The sequence below is a fragment of the Pseudorasbora parva genome, chromosome 12, assembly GCF_024679245.1.
Source record: "Pseudorasbora parva isolate DD20220531a chromosome 12, ASM2467924v1, whole genome shotgun sequence".
NCBI classification, from domain to species: domain Eukaryota; kingdom Metazoa; phylum Chordata; class Actinopteri; order Cypriniformes; family Gobionidae; genus Pseudorasbora; species Pseudorasbora parva.
Window position 1 is genome coordinate 16,161,459 of NC_090183.1, and position 15,431 is coordinate 16,176,889.

At 38.2% G+C, this 15,431-nt stretch overlaps 1 protein-coding gene across 4 annotated transcripts in view; it reads right to left on the reverse strand.

The window, feature by feature from the left end:
• The window catches only part of agap1 (ArfGAP with GTPase domain, ankyrin repeat and PH domain 1), a 257,610-nt gene that overhangs the window by 16,296 nt on the left and 225,883 nt on the right, over positions 1–15,431 (reverse strand). For all 4 annotated transcript variants that reach the window (XM_067459347.1, XM_067459346.1, XM_067459345.1 and 1 more), the window contains 3 exons: positions 10,165–10,319; positions 8,631–8,721; positions 8,176–8,398 (listed from right to left, as the gene is read on the reverse strand). In XM_067459347.1, the coding sequence (XP_067315448.1) occupies positions 8,176–8,398; positions 8,631–8,721; positions 10,165–10,319 (469 nt within the window). The remainder of the gene's footprint in view (positions 1–8,175; positions 8,399–8,630; positions 8,722–10,164; positions 10,320–15,431) is intronic.

Genomic DNA, 15,431 nt, shown 5'->3' on the forward strand with positions numbered 1-15,431 from the left:
CACACTCAAATCAGTCCCACTGGAGGCAATGGGCCACACTCATATGATGTTCCATTAACTGGATCAGAACGCTTCAGTGGCAGCATGCAAATGGGGGCCAAAGGGCAAAGAGAGACAAAAAAAAGTATATGTGTATGTATGAGAAAGAGAGCGAGAGAGACGGAAAAGAAATGTGCTAAGCATCTGTAAACCGCACAGGACTCTATCTTTGAGTATCTGCCCTCGCTATGCTCCCATCTGATCCATGTATGATAGAAGAAGTGCAAAAACAAGATGGTGACGCAGGCTGGACTCAAACCCACATTTGAACCTGCACAAGAACAATGGCTTTGAAAAGCCTTCTTGTCGGGATGTCACATTAACAGTTAACAAAAACAGGTATTTAAACAAGAAATAATGAAACATGACATTTAAACAGAGTTTTTACTTCCCTGAATAAATAAAATACCCATGAGTACTCCAAAAGAAAAGTCACTCAGAGAGCGAGAGAAAGATAGAGAAAAAGACCCACACAAATACATACATATTATTTATTCTGTATTAAATTGGACAAAAAAAGTGGACAATGTGATGATTCAGGCATTAAATGCCCTCTTGCTTCATATTATCAGCTCTCCTCATAATACGCCGTGCTCTGATTGGCTCTTGTCAGCCAGTTTAATGTCAATAGTAAATTGGAAGGCTTGTTAACCTAGTTGGGACATGATTATGGGCAATGGTAGGCAGTCATGTAAAAAAAGAAAGTCTATTAGACTAATCTAATCAAGAAGTCCTTTTACAGATGAATTAGAACGGGGCAGCCAATTATTTTAAACATTTGCGCATCGCTTTGTGTCAGTGAAAGAGAAAACGAGAGGAGAAAGACAGCGACACAAGAGCTGTTTAACATGCAGGCCATGAGCTTGCTCATATCACCAGTCTTCACACTGGGAAGAGGTCAGAGGCTGACCAATGCAGGATCAGCTAGTTAATGCTGAAGAAATGGACCTCCTTGACTGCCTGACAGCACTGACAGGAAAACGATAAGGATACGTACATGACAGAAAGAAGGTGCATGGCACATGCTGAAATTTAAAATGTGATTCTTCTTCTTTCCTCTTCCACAAAGAGAAAGTTCAACGGGTAACATTATGCGAGTAACTCATGGGACATTAATAGTACGTCGCTCTCCGTCTACGTCTGGAATGGAGGAAGAATGAAGCCCAGCAGGTCTCCCCAAATCACCCCCCTCATCCGTCCCCAGGGCCCAATCTGAGCTCAGCTTTGGGGACGCACACCTGCACCCCAGCCCAGATTAAGAGCCGGGTCTAATTTGAAATCTGTTAGCGCTGCCCTTTCAGAGACCGATATCTGGCCATAAAGAGGCTCTTTTTTAGCCACTTACTGCTGAATTATTATAGGCCAGACATTGCTCATGATGACGCATGTGGCTACGGAAGTCAGGCGGTTTGTGGGGCTCAATATCTCAGCTGTCTGATTGAAGTAAGACCCCTCTAGACCACACTCACATAGAACACAAAGTAGTACTTTTTACAATGACATCTCCTGTGTAATAGAGGTCTCACAACATACAGTCATTGATAATAACCATGATATTAAAAAAAAGGTAATATTGATATTCATCATAAAAAATGCAGCGCTGCTGTATCTTGTTGACATGTCAACATAGTAGATGACATTATCGCACTTTAACATTGGTTAACAAGTCATAAAATGTAAAATAATAATAATAACAATAATATGCTGTTGCAGTGTGCCACTAAAACTAAAAACTGTCACACAATTTCCGACACAAAAGCAAGAAACTCAACTCACACCCCAAAAAAAATTTTTTTTGGTGGCATAAAATAGATGAGGTCTTAGACAACCCAGTCTGCAAATCAACACCCACCTTCACCTCATCATCAAGCAGATTACATCATGGCAGAGAAGAGTTAGTTTGTTGATATGTTAGCAAGTTTGCTAACCCTTAAGCAGGATTAAGGTCTTAGTTTGGTCACATTATGTAGCTAACCTTAACCTTAGCTGAGTTACATTAAGGTATTGTGTTGTTAAAGTTCATTTATCCTGGTGTTGGACTTCATCTTTTTCACCCTGGTCCGTCAACAAATACACAATAGCATATGTCCATTGGCTTTTTGATTATTGCAGAAAATAAGCACTGTGACCAACAAAAGTTCTTACACGTTTTGTTCACTAATTATAATCTTTACAAATAAACACAACTTTCATGGATTCTAAAGCCTAAATACACTCACCAGAGGTAAAAAGCTAAACGTCGGGTATAAACAAACTACACCACAGTCACATGGTTAATGTCACCACCATTAAGCTTTAGACAACTCTTTCAGTCTTAATAAAAAAGAAAAAGATATATAAAAATATATATCTTGGGGGGGAAATACCTTCAAGCATTAACCAAAAACCCATTAAAAAACCCAGTGACTTCAGGACGATGGAAGCGGAAATGCTAAAATAATCTTCGTGGCTTACAAAAAATGTTATCACTGTAGGATTCCACGATCGTTTTGCATGAAAATCTGATATTGTGTTTTCTGCCAGTGTTTACACGCAGATAACATGGGGTTTGAACAAAGGGATGTGTGAAACGCACACAATGCATGTATTTCACACTTAAAGATATTCATGCTTGGTGACAGGCTGCGAAAAGTTAGAGTGTTGCTGAGGGTTGGCAGTGTGAGATGCCAGCGAGCGCCACCCTCCCAATAAGTCACCACGAGGCGCAATTAGCAGAGCTGTCACTCCTACCCTGCCTGGGCCACTAATACAGACCGGCACCTAGTGTGTGAGGCAGGGGAGAGGGGGCTCTGGTGTCCATGGCAGCACCACACCAATTAAAAAAATGAGACTGCAACATGGCCTAGCTGCCACCAAAGAGCACTCATGCCAAAACCTATCGCCTATGAGAGTGTGTACGCGAATGTTTGAGTGTGTGTGTGTGTGGTCAATCAGTCCCAAAAATAAGCCCATAGCGGTGTCTTTGAGCGACCTCATAGAGTTTTAAAGGCAGTGAAGGTGTGAATTTATCCCAGGCAGTAAAAGGTTAATGGGTTTATTTAGAGGTTCTCTCGGGCTCTATCATACATAACGGCCACACAGCCAATGAGGCAACAGAAAGAAACTTTCTCTTTGCTTCAAAGCAAACAGAACAGTTTTTAATGACACAATAATTATTGATAAGTCTAGTTCTGAAAAAGCTATTTATTTATTGATTAATTGCCTGCATAGAAAAAGGTTATGAGAACAAGCAACGGACATACACTAATGTAATGTTTCATAGAATTCCATCGAATGTGGAACTTAGGAAAAAATAGCTAGCTGCTCTGGATATCTGTACTTCAATGCCTCCGGAGCGTTGAACAGTATCATGTTTGCAAAGAGTATGTTGCACCGGAGGACTACGCTGAAAAAATGCAATATGGGCCAAGAAAGACGGTACTACGTCTGAAAGATACGGCCGTCCCATCCATTTTCAAAGCACAGGCAGAACAAAGTGCACATGTAAGTTGTCTTTTATTACTCTTCTTTATGTTATTGTTTGTTTTTATTCGGTTGTAAGATAGATGCTGAGAACCTGCATGTAGACTACGGTTCAAATAAAGTTAGCCTCCTCTTGTATAACCTCGGGTTAAATTCAACCTGTGAAGCGTGAACAACTGAAACTAAAATAAAAAAACATGTTATTGTTACCTGTGAAATGAAATGAATAAGGGATAAGTTATCTATATTTCTCTCAGCAATTTAGCCTAGCTCTTTTGACTCAGGAGTTTTAATATAACTACTAGAGAGAAGGTTACACGCAGTTTGACCAAAGGAAGTAGCAGAACAATCTTCAATGTTTATGCCAATTTTATTTATTTCTATATTTCCCCATAATATAGTGGCAAATCAATATCTGCCTAGGAAATCGCCTAGTCTTAATCTGCATCGCTATTTGTACTCGTTGTGAATATGCAGGCCACAAGAAGTAATTAGGTGTTGTTGTTTTTTTGGATCACTTTTACTCGGGACATGCTAGCTGGCAACATAGGATTCCATTCATTATGCTAAGCTTAGCTAGCGCCGACCCTGCCAAACTAAAACAATGAATGCACTGTGACAAAAATGCATTTGCCCACATATCTAAATGTAGGGACGAAGTTGAATAAGCCCTATTTCTAAAAAACGGTGAAGTGTTCCTTTAACTGCCAGATATCCCTGATACAGGTGTCCTGAAATAAAACACCCCAAGGATCAATAAACTGCAAAAAAGCATGGTCACACTTTATATTATGCGTCTATAACTTGTACTTATTAAAATGTACTTAGTGTTTTTCCTGTTTTGTAAAACACTTTTGCTCCTATTGAGGTGGATACAGGTAAGGTAAGGGGCAGTTTAGTGGCATGGGTAAGTTTAAGGGTGGGATAAGGTGCAACGGAAGGGACAACAGTGTAATTATAGATGCAATTACAGAAATCAATTTTTATTTAATAATTAATATAAGCTTTTATTACATGCAGGTCATTTTTAAAATATAAGTACAATGTAAAAACATGTATGTACACAATAAGTGCATTGTATCAAATTATTCATTTAAATGTTAGTTCATAGTTAAAGACACCAACTATAAAGTGGGATCAAAAGGATTTTATTAGATTTAATTTTTTTACTCTAAATCCAATAACCGATAAGTGGACAATATTCTACACCGTTTTGTGTAAATGCATTAAAACTTAAAGACTAGAAAGTAAAATCAACTGTAAATGCTACAAACAGTTTTATGCATTAGGATCAATCTATCCAAAGTGGTCTAATGGAAGTTGCTTTGCCATTTATTATTTACCTGATTTCCTCAAGACAGCCACTGTGGTTAAACAGTGCTTAAAATACAACAGTATCCTTGTAGGGTAAGGGTTTAGAAAGACGGGGGCGTGACCAAATCACACTGTAGTTTTAGAACGGCTAAAATACAGCACTATTACTTCAACTCTTGACATTTTCTTAAAAGACAATTAATAGTGAAGTCTGGGAGAAAAGGCAGAGGTTGTTGAGGCTAAATGCTAAACAAAACGGCATAGACACTGTATAGACAGCTGGGTCAAGAAAAGAAAGGAAAGTGAGAGGCTGAAAACAGCATACTATTTCTCGTTGGATCCAGGGTCTGGGTGTGATCGCTCCGAAACATAATTTCAGCCTGCAGAACGAGGAATGATCCATGTGGAGAAAGAGGTGTGGAAGACAACGCGTCTCTTCCCCCTAACCTCCAACTCACACCCCCCAAACAGGCCCCTAATTGAAAGACGAGAGTAGCCCAGACCTTGACAGGCGGGAGGTCAGTCTAATTGCTGCTGGCCATATTTAACATTAAGATAATCAGCCCATTAATTACCCTTTGGATCATTAAATCAGTCGCTTGCAAAATGAAATTTCGAGCTCTATTACTCACTTGAGAGACCACGAGGGAGGGTTTTCATTTATCAGCCACCAATCCTGGATGCAGAGCGCACACACCAATGCCTGAGCTGTTCACCAGGACACAAGCTTGCTGAATATCAGCATTTAGCGACAAGACAGCGCTTCACACACAGTCTCAAGACTGAGACATGCTAATCAGGAAGACCATGAACTTCACACCGACAAATGCAAATCATGTCAACAAAACTGTATTTTCCATGAAGTAAAGAGAGTATACATTCGATTATATTTTGTTTTCAGATTTGACACACTCACTATAGTCAGATTTGCTTTATCCAATCAGATTGAAGTCATTTTGATGGTTACAAGCTAAATCAATTCAAACGACCAGTGAAGGATGGGAAGGCAGCAAATTACACGCAACAGAGCACGGACAAAATCACATGCACACACATTCATGTGGTGGCTAAGTAGTCTTTAAATTGTGAGTGGAATTCTACATGATTCTCAGCAAATTAAAATGTATTTATGGGGATTTTATGTCCTTATTTGAGTTTCCCAACCAGGCTTCATGAACGCCTAGAATTTCACGAGTGAGCTGCAGGAAGTTTGTAAGATCCTGATAGAAATACAATTCTAAATTCAAAAAAATATTATATTATATAATACAAATATAAAGAATATAAATAAAAATAAAGAATAACAATGAAAACGAAATTAAATTAAAATAATATAACTAATAATAATATTACTTTTCATAATATAATAATAATACTTTTTAATATAAGAAGTTAAGTTTTGTATTTTAATACATGTCAAATTTAAATTTATAGTTTTCAGCAGCCATTACTCCAGGCTTTTGTCACATGAACCTTCAGAAATTATTATAATATGCTGATTTTAAAGATATATATATATATATATATATATATATATATATATATATATATATATATATATATATATATATATATATTCTTAATGTACAATAAAATGCATGTTTTTACTTCATATGCATCTTGTCTGCTTAGCCTACAAATCTATTACACATCAACTATCAATGCCACTAAGTAAAAGCCAGGTCCAGTCAAAAACATGAGGGAATCGCACTGAATTACACTCCGTCTATTTCAGCAGGAGTATTGAGGGTGAGCAGAGAGATGACTGTGTCCAGTGACTGAGGTTAATTGAGATAATATTGACCCTCTCTGTAATCTCCTTTTCCCACTCAGGGGGCCACATGCCTTCAACATACATAAATAAACAGCTACATGAGGAACTATAATCGCATTAGCACATCGACAACGGACGGCAGAAAATGGCGGATCCATATTGAAAGATTTTCAGAGAGGAGGGGAGTAATTAAAAGGTGCTTCAGGTGACTAATGAGGCCGGCGTGGAATGGGAAGTCGATATTTTGGCGGCCAGCAGTCAGCACTAATTTGTTATGATGGCTGGTGGGACTTAAGCCTCTCTGCCGATAATTACGCTGCTAAAGATGGAAGAGCAAGGAAAAGGAAAAATCAGATTTCAGGTTTTTTTACAGAACTTCACACATATGCTATAAGGCAGACTGTGATGGATGACAAACAGCAGCCGGACTGCTAAGAAAATGATGCGAATGTTATGGACAAGATATACACTGCGTCCGAATTTGAATACTGTCTAGTAAATACTAAGTTTGGTTACTCCAGTTACTTTGCGACTGAAAAAAAAAATACATTAGGGTACTCCAACCTTTTTTCATTTGAGAGCTACTATTAAAAAATGAAAGCTGCAGAGAGCTACTCATGTCATACAACAGTTAAAACTCTTAAATAATGCTTCATGACTCTCATATCAACAACTATCCAATTCATATATTTTATTTATTATAAATAATTTTTATTTTATTTTATTTAATTATTTAATTTGTTTTTTAAATTAATTTAAAAAAGTTTATTATTTATGATGATAATCATTATAAGGAAATAATACATAAACATTTAAACGCTGCATGTTGTTTAAAAATAAACATTATTTATAAATAAAAGATGAAGTGGAAAAATTACAGAAAACAGTAAATTCTCATGAAGTGACCGTTTATGCGTCCGTGTCCTCATATAGTGACACACGGCAGAGACTACAATGACAGTGAGTGTCATGCGTATGCTTGTGTCTGTGTGTGACGCGTATCTGCGCCTGTCATTTACAGAGACGCAGAACATGCAGGAGTAATATACATTTGCATGTTTACATTTAAATTTGTTCATAAATAAAAAATAATAACCTCACAGCCATGATTTGCGTTGGAGGGAGTGGGACACCTGTCTATATTAGCTCACTCTAATTGATGAAAAGTACATCTTGGCGAGCTACCTCCAATCAGGCCACGAGCTACTGGTAGCTCGCGAGCGACGTGTTGGAAACCAATGTTCTACATTGTATGAATGTGTGGAGTATGAATGAAATTCAGTTTTTAGAGCATTACTTGATGGGCGTTACTTGACCATTAGTCACAACTCCACTCCCATGGCTTCATGGGAAATTAAAGTGTCCATCGCACTGCAGAATCTCGGCAGTAGTAGGTTATCCATGTACTTTTTTATTAATAACATGTATTTGTACATACCACTCTGTTGCCGTACATGTTTTTGCATACTTTATAATTGAGAAATATAACGTAGGAAAATACAAAAATCAGCTCCTTGTTTACATTAAGTGAGTTGACTGGTTCAAACAGATATTTGTTTGAAAGCGGAAATAATGTAAATGTGTACCTGCTGGCATCAGGAGCAGGTTTCAGGCGTCCTTGAGCATTGGCCTCCCACACACTATTAGCCAGCTCATTGCCGATGGCAGACATGACCTTGATGAGCTCTAGAGGCCACTCGTCCAGGTCCAAAGAGCGAACACGGGATAGGTGAGTACCCAGGTTCCGATGAATGCCTGAACATTCGATACAGATTAAAGCCCCCAGGTTCAGACTGGCCCAATCAGGGTCTGAAAAAGCCAAATAAAGAGAGACAGAAAAAATGAAACAGTCCATAAGTTTATATAATATGGCATAACCATGTATATAAGGCATATACAACCCTATTTTGTCCATATAGAAGGGTCATTTTGTGTGTTGCCAATATATCATTTAGTCAAACCAATATATACTGATCAGTACATAAAAGAAATGTAAACACAGATCTCAGATTATAACAAATTTATGCAGGTCAAAACTCACTCTGAGCTTCACAATCCACACAGCGCGTGTTTCCTCTCATGTTTCTGACAGACTGCAGCGCGATGGCTTCTGATTGGCTGCTCAGACGAGACTGCGGGCACATAAGTAAGTTAAAGTTTCTTTCAAAGGTAATGACTCTCATGAAACATATTATAAAGCATCATTAGACAATTCGGACTACACAGCAACATTACAAACGCCCAGCATTTCATGCTGAAATGAGATTCCAAAGCAGGGAAACAAGGGGAGCTAAATAAAAAGAATAGAGGCGCTCTGTAGAAGGTCCAGGGAAATGCAATTTGCCCTGGCCTGAGGCATAAACACACAGTGGGTTGAGAGTTAAAATTGTAGCTATACAACTGGCATGTAATACTGCAGGAGGGTAAAATTACAAGGAAAGTAATTACAATTTCTAAACCTGTGCATGATGTTATGCATGGAATACATAGCCATATGTATATATTCAGCCATGTAACAAGGTGGGATATTTGAATTATCTTATGCACTTGATAAAACACCAGTTCTTTGATAAGAAAGGACTTCAGCCAATAACTGACTACAACCATTAAATCAGGGGTTTTCAAACTGGGGTTCAAGATGGTTCTAGGGGATCTATGGAACATTTTCAAGGGGAAACACCCACCCACACACACACACACACACACACACACACACACACACACGTTGGTCTATGTGGTTTATAGGGACTCTCCATAGGCGTAATGGTTTTTATACTGTACAAACCGTATTTTCTATCCCCTTACACTGCCCCTGCCCCTAAACCTACCCATCACAGGAAACATTCTGCATTTTTACTTTCTCAAAAAAACATCATTTAGTATGTTTTTAAGGCCATTTGAATTATGAGGACATTTGATATGTCCTCATAAACCACATTTATAGAGTAATACCAGTGTAATACCCATGTAGTTATACAAATTTGTGTCCTCATAAACCACATAAACAGGCTCACACACACACACACACACACACACACACACACACACACACACACACACACACACACACACACACACATTTGTTTTTGTGAAATGTGGGGACATTCCATAGGCGTAAGGGTTTTTATACTGTACAAATGACATTTTCTATCCCCCTACACTGCCACTGTCCCTAAACCTACCCATCACAGGAAACATTCTGCATGGGGAAATGTCCTCATAAGTCACCCTCTTCTGTAATACCTGTCATACCCGTGTCAAATTATACAAATTTGTGTCCTGATATGTCACAAACACAAACACACAGACACACACGCGCGCACACAAAAATGAATACAACATTTATTTTTATTCAGAAATTGAAAACACTCCCCTCATAAAAGAGGTATATTCAAGTTACTGTATGCGTAATTTGCATTGTTTATGTATTTTTGAATAAATTATTATATGAAAGTCAAGTAACTGACCATTGCGAGTCCTTGGCATGGAAATCTTGAAAACCCTGGTCTAAATCATAGCATTACATAACATAATATGTGATACACATTGTTTGTGCTTTGAATCTGTTTATCTACCTTCTGTTTGCTGCTTTCGCAGGACTGCAAGCTTGCCAGGATCTGGCTCTCAATGGCCTGAACCCATGCGTCCCGCTCCTCATAGGACGTTGCCTCAAAATTCCAAGTCTGTCCCGTCAGAGAAACGATGATGAACTCAAAGTTGTCCTCTTGTTCTAGACCAGATGGGAGAAAACAATCAGGATGATTAATAATCAGAGAAACAGTATGTTTGTCATTTTTTATTTATTTTGTAATTTTTTGTTTGCTTTAAAGCAACTCGTTAACTATTTATAAATGTGATGTTTTCTGAGTGCTTCTTATTAAAATTATAATAAATAATAATATTCATAAATAATAATATTATATGAATGATTAACACTTTGGTTGTACTGTTCTGGGATAAATGTCACCAGGAAGGATTCTATTCCATGTGGAGCACCTGTTAGCTGCGGGACACGCTCTACAACCCTTGACCTGTAGGGTTTGCCCCACGACCCTGGTCAGGATATGCCACTAATTACAGACCAGACCAGAACAGCATCCCGATCTTTCCAACCGTGCTGCTGGCCCTGTCCACAACACTCCCTAGGCAAAGTGACATATGGATCTGCTATCCAGGGCCCTGGTTAGGTTAATGGGCCAATCACGAGACAATTAGGAAAATGTGTGTGCGAGTGAGTGAGTGAGTGAGAAAGAGAGAGAGATTTTCAGGAGTTTATCTCAAGAGTTTGAGTACAGAGAAATGGAGGGAGGTTATTTTGCGGCACCGAGGGTCAACATTTGGAAAGTGTTAGGAACAAAAGGCCATTGACTGGGTGATCAGACGGGACAGCGATGGAAGGGGCACGCAGATGGCTTGAACAGAGAACCTGCATTGATGAGATGTGGTGGTGTGTCACAATCAAAGGGATCCCCCCCTGAAACACGATCTGAGCCAGTAAGAGATCACACACTTTACACATTCTGTTTATAATTTACTCTAGAGGGGACAATTACATAATGGAGAAGTAATCAGGGAAGTAATACCCCTCCACACACACACACACACACACAAGGCATCCCTAAGGCCAAAATGCAGTATGAAGTGGAAAGACCCATGCATCCTATAGCATCTGCAGGCCAATGAGAACAGGAAACAACCTGGAAACTCTGTATTCTGGAATACATCCAACAACCTAATCCCTCACGGACGGCTGGTATCCCTGGCAGACAAACTGATTTCAGCTTCAGATGGCATGCTCATGAACTCATGATGCTTTTTACACAAAATGTCTGGGAGTCAGGATACATATATTTGTACCAGAAAACAAATAAAGAAAGGTCACATAGCCTCTTTCTGTGTGAAGATGAAAGTATCAGCAGAATCCCCACGGACTGTGTGTGCGCAGCTCTAATTTATGTTACGATACTAACCAAAATGAAAACAACAAATTACAGGAAATAACGATAAAGCCATATTAGACACCAATAGATAATATTCTGTTTATGTTGAGGTGTGCTACAGGTATCTGCTGCTTTAAACTCTCTAGCTCAGAGATATTCAGTTCCAAATGTTCCGGTCTCTAACAGTGTTGGGAACGTTACTTTAAAAAAGTAATTATTTATAGTTACTCACTACTTGTTCAAAAAAGTAACTGAGTTGGTAACTGAATTACTCTATAATAAAAGTAACTCGTTACCAGGGAAAGTAACTATTTGTGTTACTGTAAAAAAAAAAAATGTAGCTATAAGTCATATAATTTTGATTTTTTTTAACCAGTTTTTACAAGTCAATTGAAATTAGTAGAACAGACAAGTGTTTATAACTTTTTTTAATGTTCAAATATGTAAAATAACTTGGATGCCCCCAATATTAAATGTTAAATGAATGAAATGGACACTAAATAGTAGTGTTGTAGTCAAGACCACCTAAACCGAGACCAAGACAAGACCAAGACTTTGAAGGGCCGAGACCGAGTCAAGACCAAGACCAAGACAGGCCGAGACCGAGTCAAGACCGAGACCAATGCATGTCCCCACACTTATGATAAAATGTGGAATATGCATATGATTGGCACTTCTCTCGTATGTGTGGGTGTGTAAGTGTACCATGAGAGAAGTTTTGATCAAATAATCAAAAGGCATTGCAGCTTTGTGGGAATTAATCTTTTTCTTCTATAAGTAAATAACACTTAACTTTTCGTCAATGGAAGGCACTGAAGACGACGTGTTCATATTGTTTACAGTCTATGGTGGACACAAACACCAACCTGACACTAACAGTTTTGTGTTTTGTTTTGTGAAAAGTGCTCAATCCCATTTTAAAACTCAAAGTTCCCTAAGAATGCTAATCTGGATGAGGTATTAATCTCAGACACAGTCCATTATGTCTTAAATGAATTTGAATAACAGGAGGTGGAATATGTATCATACAGATATGCATTAGTATGCTGCTTAAGCTAATTATTTTATATATGTACATATTTTTCATTTACAAATTGAAAATGTTATTGTGCAGCTTTATTGTGCAACAACAAGGAAAAGAAACCCTGTACTTGCATTATTATGGATGATCTCTTATCTTGATGCTTCTTTTGTTCCAACAGGTTGAATTGTTTTGGTATATATAATCATATCAATATTAGAAATAGCATTAACAGTTAACAAATAGCCACATTTTCTGCCATATACAATTTAATAAAATGATCAGCTAGCTAACAAACAACTTTGTTCTGTTTTCACCTCACTCCAGTCTAAACTAAATGATTTCAGACTATTTATTTTACTACACATTCAACATACATAAGCTAAAATACTGTGGATAGTTAAAACTAATAAATCTTACTCTCCACTCTTGCTAAATTGGGTAAGCACACTTGTGTTCTCATTTCTGAGGTGTTCTGAGTAAATGATTAAACTGATTCGTTCAGTTCATTGTTGAACAGATCAGTTCTTATTACCATCGTTAAAATGATTCGGTTCAAATGAGTCATTTGGTCGTGAATCGGACATTAGCAGACCCGTTGTGTGTGAATCACGGCTGTCAGAACATCGCAGAAGGTTTGTCACACAGAAAACACTTCATAACTGGATATAAATTGTTTCCTGTTTATTTAATGTATGATTTTTGTCAGCTGTTGAGCTGGTCAAACGTTTTTTGAGCGCAATTCACACCGAGCGGTACTTCAAAACAGTTGTCCGAACGCGCAACGTTCAACATGGATTCGGTTTTCTGAACTTTTGATTTAGCTTAATATGTGAAGTATCAGAGAGAGCTTATCTGCTTATTTTGAAGACAGAGAGAGTGAGCGCAGGGTGGAGTTCTCTGCTCTTTATATGCCTTCAGCTGTGGTCTTGACCGGTCTTGAGACAAAATCCCGAGTCATCTTCGCCCGAGACCGAGACGAGACCGAGTAAAAATGCGGTCGATACCGAGACGAGACCAAGACCTTTAAAAAGTGGTCTCGAGACCGGTCTCAAGACCGAGACCGATCTCGAGTACTACAACACTACTAAATAGAATAAATTATTATTATAAAACATTGTACAATCAAATTCAATACATTATTGTAAATATCAGTAATATAGTGGAACAATCAAACAAAATAGATTGTTTAGAACTGTAATATTTATTGCGCAGACCCCAACTGGCCATCAAATAAATCTAAAAATGAATGATGCTCCTTAAGAAAAGTATACCAAAAATAGAAAATAATAATAGTAAATATATTAGCCTAATTTACATAGACTCTTTGTAATGCACATTAAAATTCTAAAACTGTCACACAACTGGTAGAGCTACTGTAGCCTGCTTGAAGTATTTTCTTCCTCACGAAAGTAAACAGTTTAACAAGAAGTGCTCTCAAGTCTTGTTTGTATGGCGGGCTTACCCACTTTCTCACGAGAAAAACCTAGTTTTGGTTGCTTTAATGTCGTACGTGGCTCTGTCTAATCCGGTAGCGGAGCTCACGTTATCCTTTGCATTCACCGACGTGGAGAGACTCTTTCTTCCTGGGCATAAGTTGCACGTTACATAAACATATTACCTTTCACCTCAACGAGGGAAAAGTAGTGCTTATACTTCCAGTTTGCGAAAGCTACCATTGAAGTCATTGGACATGATGTCGCTATGACTCCTGATTGCTGGTCGCATGCACGCGTGCATGTAGGCTATGTCTCACACACTCTAACACACACACACACACACAGCTGCAGGTCCGCTGACAGAGCGCGTCTGATCGGATGTAAACCGCTTCAGTGAGCTTAATTATAGTAACGCAACATTTTATTCTCAGTAACGATAACGACGTTGTAACGGGGGAAACAGTAATTTGTTTCATTACTCGTTACTGAAAAAATTAAAGCCGTTAGTAACGCCGTTTATCTATAACACCGTTATTCCCATCACTGGTCTCTACATTTTGGACCAATATTTTTTTGGAAAGATTTACATCTGGGCAGCAGTAGTAATTTGTAAAAAACTAAACTAAACAAAGAACAACAACAACAAAAAGAAACGCATCGAACTAGTCATCAAAGATAAGTATATTGAGCTTCATAGCCAAAAATACTCTGTTAAGTCATTAAATATGATTATTAAGATCAAATGTTTAATCAGGCTATTATTTTTACATTTAGATAAGGCCATGTGACAGAAAATATCCTTGAAGCTAGGTGGATTCCGATTGGCTGTCAATGAAAGTGTTTGTAGGGGCTCATGGTGACTGACGTCAAAGGTTATAACTCTCATACTATTTCGACTTTCTTTTTTGGAACAACAGAAATATATTCTGAGGATTGTTTTAATTGTTTTTGTACATACAATAGAAGTTAATTGACTTTGTAGTTTTTTTTACTACAATTTTTTAATGAGATTTTTGACCTCCACAGAGGACAGTCAGTTATACAGGTTTGGAGTGAGATAAGGGGGCAGTTCTTGCCAGAAAAAGCTCTAATGTGGACCAGACTGTATGCTGATAGTCTGGCTCTGTGAATCAGTCATTTTGCCGAACGTAGTTTAAAACACATTTATCAATTGTATTCACAGCTTATTTGTTCTTTCCCATAAATACGGATTTAGACCAATTTGTCTGTGATTCTTCTCTTCCGGCTACACTATGTTCTGAGACAGCTTTTCGAATCATCTCCCTGTGAGGCCATTTCACAAGTTTAATCAGCGGGAAATCTGTGCAGCCACACCATTTCCTCTCCTTCAGTCAATCACAGGCCTAATTGAACTCCTATCATACAAGTCATATTAAAGGTCCCGCAGGGCCATGAGCCACCCTCACTGCTATAAAAGAGCC